This window comes from Drosophila mojavensis, unplaced genomic scaffold (assembly GCF_018153725.1).
Source record: "Drosophila mojavensis isolate 15081-1352.22 unplaced genomic scaffold, ASM1815372v1 contig_88, whole genome shotgun sequence".
Classification (NCBI taxonomy): Eukaryota; Metazoa; Arthropoda; class Insecta; order Diptera; family Drosophilidae; genus Drosophila; species Drosophila mojavensis.
In genome coordinates, this window is record NW_025318914.1 from 63,670 (window position 1) to 79,107 (window position 15,438).

At 33.3% G+C, this 15,438-nt stretch overlaps 1 protein-coding gene and 1 long non-coding RNA gene across 2 annotated transcripts; both read right to left on the reverse strand.

Moving 5' to 3' along the window:
- Positions 1–1,698: 1,698 nt before the first annotated feature.
- Positions 1,699–14,556, reverse strand: LOC26527609. Its single transcript, XM_044011397.1, has 11 exons — positions 14,553–14,556; positions 13,852–13,976; positions 12,743–12,793; positions 12,637–12,686; positions 12,524–12,574; positions 10,041–10,062; positions 9,935–9,984; positions 9,821–9,871; positions 9,331–9,352; positions 9,064–9,085; positions 1,699–1,831 (listed from the first exon to the last, which is right to left on the reverse strand). Exons 1-11 carry the CDS (start codon positions 14,554–14,556, stop codon positions 1,701–1,703), a joined length of 579 nt encoding a protein of 192 aa, XP_043867332.1. The 3' UTR covers positions 1,699–1,700.
- LOC26527392 lies at positions 3,999–6,991 on the reverse strand. Its single transcript, XR_006357994.1, has 5 exons — positions 6,888–6,991; positions 6,501–6,667; positions 6,272–6,448; positions 5,861–6,192; positions 3,999–4,911 (listed from the first exon to the last, which is right to left on the reverse strand). It is a non-coding gene; the product is annotated as an uncharacterized LOC26527392 (long non-coding RNA).
- Positions 14,557–15,438: the final 882 nt, after the last annotated feature.

Below are 15,438 nucleotides of genomic sequence, written 5' to 3' on the forward strand. Positions count from 1 at the left end.
TCTTATCATTTATTCTACTCCTATGAAAACGCTAAGATACTCCCTTGTTTTTTGCAATTAAATCATAAAACTTGATTGTTCAATTATTTTTTAAACTAAATAATTTTCTATGTTACTGAAAGAATCAACAATGGACATTTACTACCATATCCCTTAGTTTTATATTAAGCATGTGATACCATGCAACTCAGAAAATGCAAAGACTTTGTCCTGCTTTTTCACGCTAATTCAAATCATTAACTTTGTTCAATATTTGCTAATATAAATCCTGTTACTACCTTTTAAATCCTACATTTACTAAAATATTATTTTCGGCAAATTTCTTCCTTTATACTTAGTTTATAAGCTAGTATGTAAGGTGCTATGTTAAATTTCTAAAAAGAGCCATTGTAAGGCACTGAGAAATAAAGAGACACCTCGCTTCTATCCCCTCCTCTTATAGCTGCAGAGCAGCTGTTAAGAACGAGAAGATACAAACAAGGTGCAATTGTGTATGGCAATAGACTATGAAATTAAAAAACAAAGTTGAAAAAAAAAAAAAAACGACCTTAACTTGACAAACCTGAAATAAATAAAAATTAGTAAGCAAATAAAATATTAAAAAATCAATTTGCACTCTCCTGTAATAAATAACGCAAAATTGATATAACTAAACAATATAAACTAATTTAATATAACAGAATAAAAATAGAAAGTAAAATGGCAATAATAATAACGTTAATAATAATTATAAATTCAACAAACTAAATGACTTAAGTAAAACTAATAAACTATGGAATATGGCCAGCAGATACCGAGAATTAAATTATAACAATTAACGTAAACGAAAGCAAATTGTCCGATAATTCTGCCCTTCACGACTGTAAATATAATAAAATCGAAAAAAGGGTGAAAATAAACGATGAATGTCTTAAATATCGATTAAATGTGAAAAGAAAAGCTAAACAATAACAATCATCGCATAAATATATCGACTAATAGGCAGACCTACAAGCATATAAGCGCACAAAGTAAAATCAAAAGTGACGCCAATTCAATCTACTTTTCTCTACGTGCAATCAAATATAAATTCGCTCTTGTTAAAAAGAATACCTTCACGGACCTAAATAAAACACAAAACTACAAAGTAACTCAAAACCAAAATGCAACTATCTTTATTCAAATAAAATAGAAAACTTTTAAATAAACAACAAGCAATTAAATCTCAAAATACGGTGGACCTGCAAACATATAGTCGAACAAAGCAAAACCAAAAGTGACGCCATTTCAACCTACCTTACTCTTCGCTTAATCAAAATATAAATTTGCATTTGCAACTAAGAATACCTGCACCGACATAAATAACACACAAACTATAAATTTAACAGAAAGCCAAAATGCAATAAACTTTATCCAAACTAAAATAGAAAACATTTAAATAAGCAACTAGCAATTAAACCTCAATATACTGAAGACCTGCAAACTCATTATTGAACAAAGTGAAACCAAAAGTTACGCCATTTCAACCTATCCTGCTCTTCGTATAACCAAAACATAAAATCTCACTTACAAATAATAATACCCTCACGGACTTAAATAAAACACAAAGCTACAAAAATTAACTTAAAACCAAATGCAATAAGCTTTATTCAAATCAAAATTATAAAAAAAAAAAAAAAAAAAAAAAAAAAAAAAAAAAAAAAAAAAAAAATAACAAGCAATTAAACCTCGATATATGACAACATGCTGAGCCCTGTTGGATGACCACTGATGGATGACCCGTGTGGATGACCCGTGTGGATGACCTTGGTGGATGACCCTGGTGGATGATCCTGATGACAGCTGCAGACACCTGGAAAAGACGAACGCAAAATTATTAATATTTTAAAATAGAATATACTTATAAGATATCAAACTAAACATAAAATATTCGCTAATTACTAATTTCTTATCTTACCTAATTACCTCTCATCAATTAATATCAGTTTTTTCTAGTTATATCTTTAATATTAATTCACTTCAGATATCGTACTACTCTGAAGAGCTAAGATACTTACTTGCTTTTCGCAATTAAAATCATAAAACTTGATTACAACTATAAGTAAAACTAAACAATTTTTTCTACATATGTTAAAGTCTAAGCTACGGCTATTAAATATCTGTTTTTTCTAGTTATATCTTTAATATTAATTCACTTCAGATATCGTACTACTCTGAAGAGCTAAGATACTTACTTGCTTCTCGCAATTAAAATCATAAAACTTGATTATAACTATAAGTAAAACTAAACAATTTTTTCTACATATCTTAAATTCTAAGCTACGACTATTTGCTACCTTTACTCTAGTAATTACATTAAACATAAGACACTATTCAGCTCAGAAAATGCAAAGACTTTGCCCTGATTCTTCACGAAAATTCAATTTACTCATTTTGATCAATATTACAAATTCTTAACCTGTAAATATTTGCTAATAACAAATTTATTATCTTATCTAGTAACCTCTCAGTAATTGATATCAGTGTATCTAATTAATATATTAATAATAGTAACTCTTATCATTTATTCTACTCCTATGAAAACGCTAAGATACTCCCTTGTTTTTTGCAATTAAATCATAAAACTTGATTGTTCAATTATTTTTTAAACTAAATAATTTTCTATGTTACTGAAAGAATCAACAATGGACATTTACTACCATATCCCTTAGTTTTATATTAAGCATGTGATACCATGCAACTCAGAAAATGCAAAGACTTTGTCCTGCTTTTTCACGCTAATTCAAATCATTAACTTTGTTCAATATTTGCTAATATAAATCCTGTTACTACCTTTTAAATCCTACATTTACTAAAATATTATTTTCGGCAAATTTCTTCCTTTATACTTAGTTTATAAGCTAGTATGTAAGGTGCTATGTTAAATTTCTAAAAAGAGCCATTGTAAGGCACTGAGAAATAAAGAGACACCTCGCTTCTATCCCCTCCTCTTATAGCTGCAGAGCAGCTGTTAAGAACGAGAAGATACAAACAAGGTGCAATTGTGTATGGCAATAGACTATACAAAGTTGAAAAAAAAATTCACTTCAGATATCGTACTACTCTGAAGAGCTAAGATACTTACTTGCTTTTCGCAATTAAAATCATAAAACTTGATTATAACTATAAGTAAAACTAAACAATTTTTTCTACATATCTTAAATTCTAAGCTACGACTATTTGCTACCTTTACTCTAGTAATTACATTAAACATAAGACACTATTCAGCTCAGAAAATGCAAAGACTTTGCCCTGATTCTTCACGAAAATTCAATTTACTCATTTTGATCAATATTACAAATTCTTAACCTGTAAATATTTGCTAATAACAAATTTATTATCTTATCTAGTAACCTCTCAGTAATTGATATCAGTGTATCTAATTAATATATTAATAATAGTAACTCTTATCATTTATTCTACTCCTATGAAAACGCTAAGATACTCCCTTGTTTTTTGCAATTAAATCATAAAACTTGATTGTTCAATTATTTTTTAAACTAAATAATTTTCTATGTTACTGAAAGAATCAACAATGGACATTTACTACCATATCCCTTAGTTTTATATTAAGCATGTGATACCATGCAACTCAGAAAATGCAAAGACTTTGTCCTGCTTTTTCACGCTAATTCAAATCATTAACTTTGTTCAATATTTGCTAATATAAATCCTGTTACTACCTTTTAAATCCTACATTTACTAAAATATTATTTTCGGCAAATTTCTTCCTTTATACTTAGTTTATAAGCTAGTATGTAAGGTGCTATGTTAAATTTCTAAAAAGAGCCATTGTAAGGCACTGAGAAATAAAGAGACACCTCGCTTCTATCCCCTCCTCTTATAGCTGCAGAGCAGCTGTTAAGAACGAGAAGATACAAACAAGGTGCAATTGTGTATGGCAATAGACTATACAAAGTTGAAAAAGTTGAAAAAAAAAAAAAAAAAAAAAAAAAAAAAAAAAAAAAAAATTCTTAGCTTCTACTGGTGTATCCATTCACAAACATGTCTACTCCAAAGACATGCGAGGAGAGCGAAGACGAAGACATTGATGTCGAAATGCCGCTTGACGACCGAAAACACGTGGCATCAACTGCACTGTCAAAGGTATTCAATAAAATCAAAAATGAAAGAAGCCTATCTTTACTCCCCTCAACTTCTCGGGTTGCTGCAGCCGCTGCTGCATCCCAGCAATTAAAATATAATGTTGTCCCAAAGCCAAAAAACAACTCAATTAAGACTTGTGAAAGCAATGAAAAAGCACCCAAGCGTGTTGCCACTAAGGGCAATAGCCCAAGAACAAATAAAAAACAAGTGCCGATAGACACCGTTGATGTCATTGATAGCGATTCCATTGATAGCTTTATGGAAATGGATGCTGATAATATTCAACCAAATGCAAAAGCCTCGGCCCAGGCCAATCATGTTAAACTCAATCCAGCCAAGAATTCAAAGGCCATTAGTGACATTCAAATAGCGCCCCCAAATGTCACAGACAAAACGCGCGACCAAATGATTCTTAAGCCTGCCCCTATGTATATATCAGGCTACAGCGATATTATCAAGCTGATTAATGACCTAAGTCAGATTATTGGTGAAGATAACTTCACCACCAAGCCGGCTGCAGGTCATGGATTCAGGGTGCAGTGTGTTGACATCCCTTCATATAGGAAGCTTAATAATTATCTCAAAGAAAATAACATTGAGAGTCACACATACCAGCTAAGAAGTGAGCGTGGCCTTAGAGTTATTTTAAGGTACCTCCACCACTCCACTCCAGACACATGGATCCGCGATCACCTAAGTAATTTGGGCCACTCAGTTAGGTTTCTCAGAGTTATTAAATCTCGCTTCACAAATCAGCCACTAGACTTATTTGAGGTTGAACTAGAGCTAAAAGAAAACAATGCTGAGATTATGAACCTCACACTCTTAGGTAACCAAAAAATCAGGGTGGAAAAGCCCAATAAGTCAACTGACGTGGCCCAATGCCACAGGTGTCAGCAATATGGACATACTAAAAACTATTGCCGTCGCCCCTTTATGTGTGTTAAGTGCGGCGAAGGCCACCCCTCAACCTCATGCGCAAAAAAAAAGGACGATCAATCCCCGGCAAAATGTGCAAACTGCTCTGGGCCGCATGCGGCCAGCTATAAAGGATGCTTAGCCTACAAAGAGGCCTGCAAAAAAAAGGAAGGCGAAAGCACATCCAGGGTAGATAAATTTATCAATGATCTGAGCAAAGCTGTCCCTAACTTAATCAGGCACGACTTAAGTAAAACAAATCCAAATCAAAACCTGCCCCCCACCCCTCGCCCTGTTGATGAAACAGCAATCTCATCACGCAGCTACTCAGCTGCCCTACGCCATGGACTTACTACTCACCCAATTAATTCAACTGATCCAAGCACTAGCAAACAGCGAGCATCCAGGCAAAATGTCCTAAACAGAGCACAAGCTAGCTTTTTGCGCAACAACTCCTTGGATCGGCCTGCTACTCATATTAGAAGTCGTAGTCTGAGTACAAGACGTAGCCAAGCCTCGCCTCCTTCAAATGAAATGCCATCGACTGACCCTAGACAGGATCAACTCATTAATCTGTTATCTACTAACATCCAATGCACTCTCAATTTCGAAAATAAGCTAAACAAACTCATAGAACTTATGACCACTCTGGCGGCCTCTATGCTGGCCAATAATGCTGCAAATGACAGAGCAAATGCCAACTAGCGAACTAAAGATCTCACTCTGGAACTCTGCAGGGCTATCGAATAAATTCGCAGAGCTCCATCAATTTATTGCTGACAAAGATATAGATGTTATGCTTATCTCTGAGACTCACCTTATTGATTCTGACTCAATTAAAATTCAAGGGTACTCTGCTTACACAGCAAACCATCCTTCTAATAGGCGAAGAGGTGGTGTTGCAGTTGTCATTAAAAATAGCATAAGGCACTATGCCCTCCATATTCCACCTACAGCGCGATGTCAATGTGCTGTTGTTTCGCTAAATCTCCTTCCCAGTAAAACCATTAACATTGCCTCCGTCTACTGCCCACCACAACAAAGATGGTCTGATAGTGATTTCCATGAACTGTTCTTATCCTTGGGGGATGCCTACATCATAGGAGGCGACTGGAACGCTCGAAGCCAGTGGTGGGGAAACTCACGCTCCTGTATCAGAGGAAGAAGCTTATTAAACTATGTTCACATGGAAAATCTGAGCATACTGGCTACCGGATCTCCTACTCACTTCCCATACAATCCCCGCCATTCGCCTTCCGCCATTGACTTCGCCATATATAAAGGCATTCGTCGCGAACTACTTCAGATTGAAGATTCTCATCACCTTAGTTCCGATCATCTTCCACTAATTATTTATTATCGTGAAGCTCCAGCTGTCAACACAATAAATAGCCATCTTCTAAAACTAAATGCGAATATTAAAACTTTTCAAAAGTATCTTGACGATCATGTCATACTCAACACTGAAATTAGATGTGCAGCAGATCTTGACCATGCAGTGGATATTCTTGAAAGAAACATCTGTGAGGCGGCTTCCCGAGCGAATCCTATTCCAGTGCCCTTCAACCGTCACACATCCAGGAAAGCTTTCCACATAGACAGACAAACCTTGCAAATGATTGAGCTGAGGAAATTGATAAAAAAGTATTTATTACGGAATCGCAACTTGCACGCAAAAAGCATTTGTTGCTGGCTATCAAATAGGATCAGGTCTGAGCTAAAAGCTTGCAAAATAAAATTTGAAGAAAAGTTATTTAGCTCCATTGACCCAACGGACCGCTATGCAATGCAAAAGCTGTGGAAATTGACAAACAATTTCAAAAGGCAGCCAGCACCAAACCTACCACTCATAAAGTCTAGCAGCGATGCTAGACCTGCGGACAGGGTCTGGTGTAAATCCACTGCTGAGAAGGCCGAAGCCTTTGCACTACACCTTGAAGAAAGGTTCAGCCCTATACTCACAGTATCTCAAACTGATCTTGTTGAGATTGAAACAGGTTTACGGCAAACAGCGCAAACTGATGAAGTCAGCTTTCGTCCAGTAAGAGTGTCGGAAGTAGCCAGCATCATCAAAAAACTTGAAAACAAGAAAGCGGCTGGAATTGATAAAGTAGATAATCATACAATTAAGTCACTCCCGTTAAAAGGCTTACTTTACCTCACTCTTATATACAATAATTCTCTTCGCCTTGGTCACTTCCCTTCCCGTTGGAAGCAGGCGCTTGTAAAAATGATACACAAGCCCGGCAAGCCCACGCATATAGTATCATCTTACAGACCAATAAGCCTACTATCGGGGCTTTCGAAAATTCTTGAAAAAATCATATTGAGCCGTATGATGGAACTAAATAGCGTCGTCAAGATAATTCCAAATCACCAATTCGGGTTTCGTAAATCTCATTCTGCTGAACAGCAACTTGGACGAGTAACCAAATTAATTCTACAAGCATTTGAAGCAGGCTCATATTGCTCAGCAGTTTATATGGATATAAAAGAGGCCTTTGACCGTGTGTGGCACACTGGGCTGCGCTATAAGCTAAAGAAGATTCTTCCCATGCCTTTAATGAGTATCCTTGATAGCTATCTGCGTGAGCGTACCTTTCAGGTTGAATGCCACAATGGTGTGCGTTCAGATCTCAAGCAAATAAATGCCGGAGTTCCCCAAGGTAGCATTCTAGGCCCAGTGTTATACAACATTTACACCAGTGACATCCCAGCGACTCCGCTCCACACAACCCATGGCTATAAAACTATGGTTGCCACCTATGCGGATGATATTATAATATTAATTTCCAATCTGAGGCAGAATATTGCTATCACCGAACAACAAAGATATTTAAATACCCTGGAAGCCTGGGCCAAAAAATGGTGTATTACTGTGAATCCGGCTAAGTCAAATCACATCATGCACACATTGAGACGAGTCCTTCCATACGAACCAGTCAAGCTAAATAACATTCCAATTAAAAACGTCACTAAGCATGTGTATCTTGGCGTTACTCTTGACTCAAAGCTGCATTTTGACCAACATATAAGCTCTCTGGAGGCCAAAATAAAAATACGTTCGAACAAGATCAACTGGCTAATTAACAGTCACAGCAAACTGCCCCTGAAAGTCAAGGTCATACTCTACAAACAACTAATCGCACCCATATGGCAATACACGCTGCCAGTCTGGGGTACTCTACTTTCTAACAGCCAGTTTGCCAGATTAAAGGTCATGCAGAGTAAGATTCTACGACTAATCACAGGTGCGCCGTGGCATGTATCCAATGAAACTATTCGTGCTGATCTACATGTCCCTACTGTCGAGGATATTTTTGTCAAAGCCTGTGCCAAATACTACGCCCACCTTCGCACTCACCCTAACCCAGAAGCAAGAAACATCGCTAACGATCCCTACGTACCCCAACGACTTTCTAGGCAAAGGTACTCGCACATAATACAAGGCCATCTGGCTGATTTAATTGATGCCCGTGATCAACAGAGACAAAATGCGCACAGAGATTTCGCAGCCAACTTTCTTACTGGCAGAAATCTTCCCACTTATGGTCCTATATCATGGCTAGAACATCAGCGTAATACTGACGCGCTTAATCGAGCTCAGAATCGTGAACCTCATATACACGACAACGACTTCGTTCATGTCATGCTGAGTACACCTAACAACAATGCCCACGGAGTACCGGATCTCATACTCTTACCTGTCCAGGATGACTCTATGGATAGCGGCCATTCGCCTAGGCTTCCAGTTTTCTCGCAAATCGCCTCTATTGATCTCACTGGTGATTCGGACTGATTGCATCGACTTGACTACGGCGAACAAAGACGCTATAACCAAAACGCTTTCCTGCATTAAAGCTGTGTTAGCAGTTTGATTGCAATCACTCCTAATTTAAACGCCATTTCATGCCCTCATATTGGCCACCCAAACAAACAAAACGCCTTCACTGGCACGCTAAATCTGTAAATAAAACACACCAGTAATCTGTTAACGAGCAAAACAAACAAACTACTTACCGACTCCTCTACTTGCACAATCCTGAAATAAATAAAACATAATTTATATAGCTAAGCAAAATAAGCTAACTTAATATTACTGAATAAAACAGAAAGCAAAATAAGAATAATAATAACATTAATAATAATTATAAATTCAATAATCTAAATGACCTAAGTAAAACTAATAAACGGATTTTGTTCAGCAGACACCGAGAATTCAATTGTAACAATTAACGTACAACACATCAGTAATCTGTAAACCAGCTATATAAACAAACTACTTACCGACTCCTCAATTTGCACTCTCCTGAAATAAATAACACAAAATTGACATAATCAAGCAAAATAAACTAATTTAATTTAACTGAATGAAAATTAGAAAGTAAAATAACAATAATAATAACATTAATAATAATTATAAATAACTAAAATATATATTAATAACTAAATAACACAAAATTGTCATTCTGTATTTAATTAAATATAACTGAATGAATGAATGAAATTTAAAACAACTGAATGAAAATTAGAAAGTAATATAACAATAATAATAATATCAATAATAATTATAAATAACTAATATATATATATAAATAACTAAATAACACAAAATTGAAATAATCAAGCAAAATAAACTACTTTAATATAACTAAATGAAAATTAGAAAGTAATATAACAATAATAATTTTTATAAATAACTAAAACGCTTTCCTGCTGTAAAGCTGTGTTAGCAGTTTGATTGTCTTCACTTATGAATTTAAACGCCACTCCATACCCCGATATTGGCCACGCAAACAAACAAAACGCCTTCCCGGGCACGCTTAATCTGGAAAAAATAAAATAAAAACACCAGTAATCTGTAAAAGAGCTAAACAAACAAACTACTTACCGACTCCTTAACTTGCACAAACCTGAAATAAATAAAACAAAATTATATAGCTAAGCAAAATAAAATAATTTAATATGTAAACGAGCTAAATAAACAAACTACTTACCGACTCCTCAATTTGCACTCTCCTGTAATAAATAACGCAAAATTGATATAACTAAACAATATAAACTAATTTAATATAACAGAATATAAATAGAAAGTAAAATGGCAATAATAATAACGTTAATAATAATTATAAATTCAACAAACTAAATGACCTAAGTGAAACTAATAAACTATGGAATATGGCCAGCAGATACCGAGAATTAAATTATAACAATTAACGTAAACGAAAGCAAATTGTCCGATAATTCTGCCCTTCACGACTGTAAATATAATAAAATCGAAAAAAGGGTGAAAATAAACGATGAATGTCTTAAATATCGATTAAATGTGAAAAGAAAAGCTAAACAATAACAATCATCGCATAAATATATCGACTAATTGGCAGACCTACAAGCATATAAGCGCACAAAGTAAAATCAAAAGTGACGCCAATTCAATCTACTTTTCTCTACGTGCAATCAAATATAAATTCGCTCTTGTTAAAAGAATACCTTCACGGACCTAAATAAAACACAAAACTACAAAGTAACTCAAAACCAAAATGCAACTATCTTTATTCAAATAAAATAGAAAACTTTTAAATAAACAACAAGCAATTAAATCTCAAAATACGGCGGACCTGCAAACATATAGTCGAACAAAGCAAAACCAAAAGTGACGCCATTTCAACCTACCTTACTCTTCGCTTAATCAAAATATAAATTTGCATTTGCAACTAAGAATACCTGCACCGACATAAATAACACACAAACTATAAATTTAACAGAAAGCCAAAATGCAATAAACTTTATCCAAACTAAAATAGAAAACATTTAAATAAGCAACTAGCAATTAAACCTCAATATACTGAAGACCTGCAAACTCATAATTGAACAAAGTGAAACCAATAGTTACGCCATTTCAACCTATCCTGCTCTTCGTATAACCAAAACATAAAATCTCACTTACAAATAATAATACCCTCACGGACTTAAATAAAACACAAAGCTACAAAAATTAACTTAAAACCAAATGCAATAAGCTTTATTCAAATCAAAAAAAAAAAAATAAAAATAAAAAAAAAAAAAAAAAAAAAAAAAAAAAAATAACAAGCAATTAAACCTCGATATATGACAACATGCTGAGCCCTGTTGAATGACCACTGATGGATGACCCGTGTGGATGACCTTGGTGGATGACCCTGGTGGATGATCCTGATGACAGCTGCAGACACCTGGAAAAGACGAACGCAAAATTATTAATATTTTAAAATAGAATATACTTATAAGATATCAAACTAAACATAAAATATTCGCTAATTACTAATTTCTTATCTTACCTAATTACCTCTCATCAATTAATATCAGTTTTTTCTAGTTATATCTTTAATATTAATTCACTTCAGATATCGTACTACTCTGAAGAGCTAAGATACTTACTTGCTTTTCGCAATTAAAATCATAAAACTTGATTACAACTATAAGTAAAACTAAACAATTTTTTCTACATATGTTAAAGTCTAAGCTACGGCTATTAAATATCTGTTTTTTCTAGTTATATCTTTAATATTAATTCACTTCAGATATCGTACTACTCTGAAGAGCTAAGATACTTACTTGCTTTTCGCAATTAAAATCATAAAACTTGATTATAACTATAAGTAAAACTAAACAATTTTTTCTACATATCTTAAATTCTAAGCTACGACTATTTGCTACCTTTACACTAGTAATTACATTAAACATAAGACACTATTCAGCTCAGAAAATGCAAAGACTTTGCCCTGATTCTTCACGAAAATTCAATTTACTCATTTTGATCAATATTACAAATTCTTAACCTGTAAATATTTGCTAATAACAAATTTACTATCTTATCTAGTAACCTCTCAGTAATTGATATCAGTGTATCTAATTAATATATTAATAATAGTAACTCTTATCATTTATTCTACTCCTATGAAAACGCTAAGATACTCCCTTGTTTTTTGCAATTAAATCATAAAACTTGATTGTTCAATTATTTTTTAAACTAAATAATTTTCTATGTTACTGAAAGAATCAACAATGGACATTTACTACCATATCCCTTAGTTTTATATTAAGCATGTGATACCATGCAACTCAGAAAATGCAAAGACTTTGTCCTGCCTTTTCACGCTAATTCAAATCATTAACTTTGTTCAATATTTGCTAATATAAATCCTGTTACTACCTTTTAAATCCTACATTTACTAAAATATTATTTTCGGCAAATTTCTTCCTTTATACTTAGTTTATAAGCTAGTATGTAAGGTGCTATGTTAAATTTCTAAAAAGAGCCATTGTAAGGCACTGAGAAATAAAGAGACACCTCGCTTCTATCCCCTCCTCTTATAGCTGCAGAGCAGCTGTTAAGAACGAGAAGATACAAACAAGGTGCAATTGTGTATGGCAATAGACTATACAAAGTTGAAAAACAGTTTGATTGTCTTCACTTATGAATTTAAACGCCACTCCATACCCCGATATTGGCCACGCAAACAAACAAAACGCCTTCCCGGGCACGCTTAATCTGAAAAAATAAAATAAAAACACCAGTAATCTGTAAAAGAGCTAAACAAACAAACTACTTACCGACTCCTTAACTTGCACAAACCTGAAATAAATAAAACAAAATTATATAGCTAAGCAAAATAAAATAATTTAATATGTAAACGAGCTAAATAAACAAACTACTTACCGACTCCTCAATTTGCACTCTCCTGTAATAAATAACGCAAAATTGATATAACTAAACAATATAAACTAATTTAATATAACAGAATAAAAATAGAAAGTAAAATGGCAATAATAATAACGTTAATAATAATTATAAATTCAACAAACTAAATGACTTAAGTAAAACTAATAAACTATGGAATATGGCCAGCAGATACCGAGAATTAAATTATAACAATTAACGTAAACGAAAGCAAATTGTCCGATAATTCTGCCCTTCACGACTGTAAATATAATAAAATCGAAAAAAGGGTGAAAATAAACGATGAATGTCTTAAATATCGATTAAATGTGAAAAGAAAAGCTAAACAATAACAATCATCGCATAAATATATCGACTAATAGGCAGACCTACAAGCATATAAGCGCACAAAGTAAAATCAAAAGTGACGCCAATTCAATCTACTTTTCTCTACGTGCAATCAAATATAAATTCGCTCTTGTTAAAAAGAATACCTTCACGGACCTAAATAAAACACAAAACTACAAAGTAACTCAAAACCAAAATGCAACTATCTTTATTCAAATAAAATAGAAAACTTTTAAATAAACAACAAGCAATTAAATCTCAAAATACGGTGGACCTGCAAACATATAGTCGAACAAAGCAAAACCAAAAGTGACGCCATTTCAACCTACCTTACTCTTCGCTTAATCAAAATATAAATTTGCATTTGCAACTAAGAATACCTGCACCGACATAAATAACACACAAACTATAAATTTAACAGAAAGCCAAAATGCAATAAACTTTATCCAAACTAAAATAGAAAACATTTAAATAAGCAACTAGCAATTAAACCTCAATATACTGAAGACCTGCAAACTCATTATTGAACAAAGTGAAACCAAAAGTTACGCCATTTCAACCTATCCTGCTCTTCGTATAACCAAAACATAAAATCTCACTTACAAATAATAATACCCTCACGGACTTAAATAAAACACAAAGCTACAAAAATTAACTTAAAACCAAATGCAATAAGCTTTATTCAAATCAAAAAAAAAATTTAAATAAAAAAAAAAAAAAAAAAAAAAAAAAAAAAAAAAAAAAATAACAAGCAATTAAACCTCGATATATGACAACATGCTGAGCCCTGTTGGATGACCACTGATGGATGACCCGTGTGGATGACCCGTGTGGATGACCTTGGTGGATGACCCTGGTGGATGATCCTGATGACAGCTGCAGACACCTGGAAAAGACGAACGCAAAATTATTAATATTTTAAAATAGAATATACTTATAAGATATCAAACTAAACATAAAATATTCGCTAATTACTAATTTCTTATCTTACCTAATTACCTCTCATCAATTAATATCAGTTTTTTCTAGTTATATCTTTAATATTAATTCACTTCAGATATCGTACTACTCTGAAGAGCTAAGATACTTACTTGCTTTTCGCAATTAAAATCATAAAACTTGATTACAACTATAAGTAAAACTAAACAATTTTTTCTACATATGTTAAAGTCTAAGCTACGGCTATTAAATATCTGTTTTTTCTAGTTATATCTTTAATATTAATTCACTTCAGATATCGTACTACTCTGAAGAGCTAAGATACTTACTTGCTTCTCGCAATTAAAATCATAAAACTTGATTATAACTATAAGTAAAACTAAACAATTTTTTCTACATATCTTAAATTCTAAGCTACGACTATTTGCTACCTTTACTCTAGTAATTACATTAAACATAAGACACTATTCAGCTCAGAAAATGCAAAGACTTTGCCCTGATTCTTCACGAAAATTCAATTTACTCATTTTGATCAATATTACAAATTCTTAACCTGTAAATATTTGCTAATAACAAATTTATTATCTTATCTAGTAACCTCTCAGTAATTGATATCAGTGTATCTAATTAATATATTAATAATAGTAACTCTTATCATTTATTCTACTCCTATGAAAACGCTAAGATACTCCCTTGTTTTTTGCAATTAAATCATAAAACTTGATTGTTCAATTATTTTTTAAACTAAATAATTTTCTATGTTACTGAAAGAATCAACAATGGACATTTACTACCATATCCCTTAGTTTTATATTAAGCATGTGATACCATGCAACTCAGAAAATGCAAAGACTTTGTCCTGCTTTTTCACGCTAATTCAAATCATTAACTTTGTTCAATATTTGCTAATATAAATCCTGTTACTACCTTTTAAATCCTACATTTACTAAAATATTATTTTCGGCAAATTTCTTCCTTTATACTTAGTTTATAAGCTAGTATGTAAGGTGCTATGTTAAATTTCTAAAAAGAGCCATTGTAAGGCACTGAGAAATAAAGAGACACCTCGCTTCTATCCCCTCCTCTTATAGCTGCAGAGCAGCTGTTAAGAACGAGAAGATACAAACAAGGTGCAATTGTGTATGGCAATAGACTATACAAAGTTGAAAATTACTCAATTTATTATTAAAGCGTTTGATGACCGCAAATACTGCTCTGCTGTCTATATGGATATCAAGGAAGCCTTTGATCGAGTGTGGCATACAGGCTTGAAGTATAAGCTTAAGAGGCTTTTGCCGGATGCTCTCTATCGCATCCTCTGTTGCTATCTAGCAGATCGCACTTTCATTGTTGAGTGTCACGGTGGCTGTCGCTCAGGAATCAAGCAAATTAACGCTGGTGTGCCACAA

What these genes read in the sequence shown, in the direction of transcription:
- LOC26527609 (XM_044011397.1), bottom strand. An exon ending in GCATGTTGTCATATATCGAG is followed by an intron (nt 12,794 to 13,851) that starts GTTTAATTGCTT and finishes TATATTGTTTAG; the next exon opens with TTATATCAATTTTGCGTTAT. An exon ending in GAGTGCAAATTGAGGAGTCG is followed by an intron (nt 12,687 to 12,742) that starts GTAAGTAGTTTG and finishes TATTTTGCTTAG; the next exon opens with CTATATAATTTTGTTTTATT.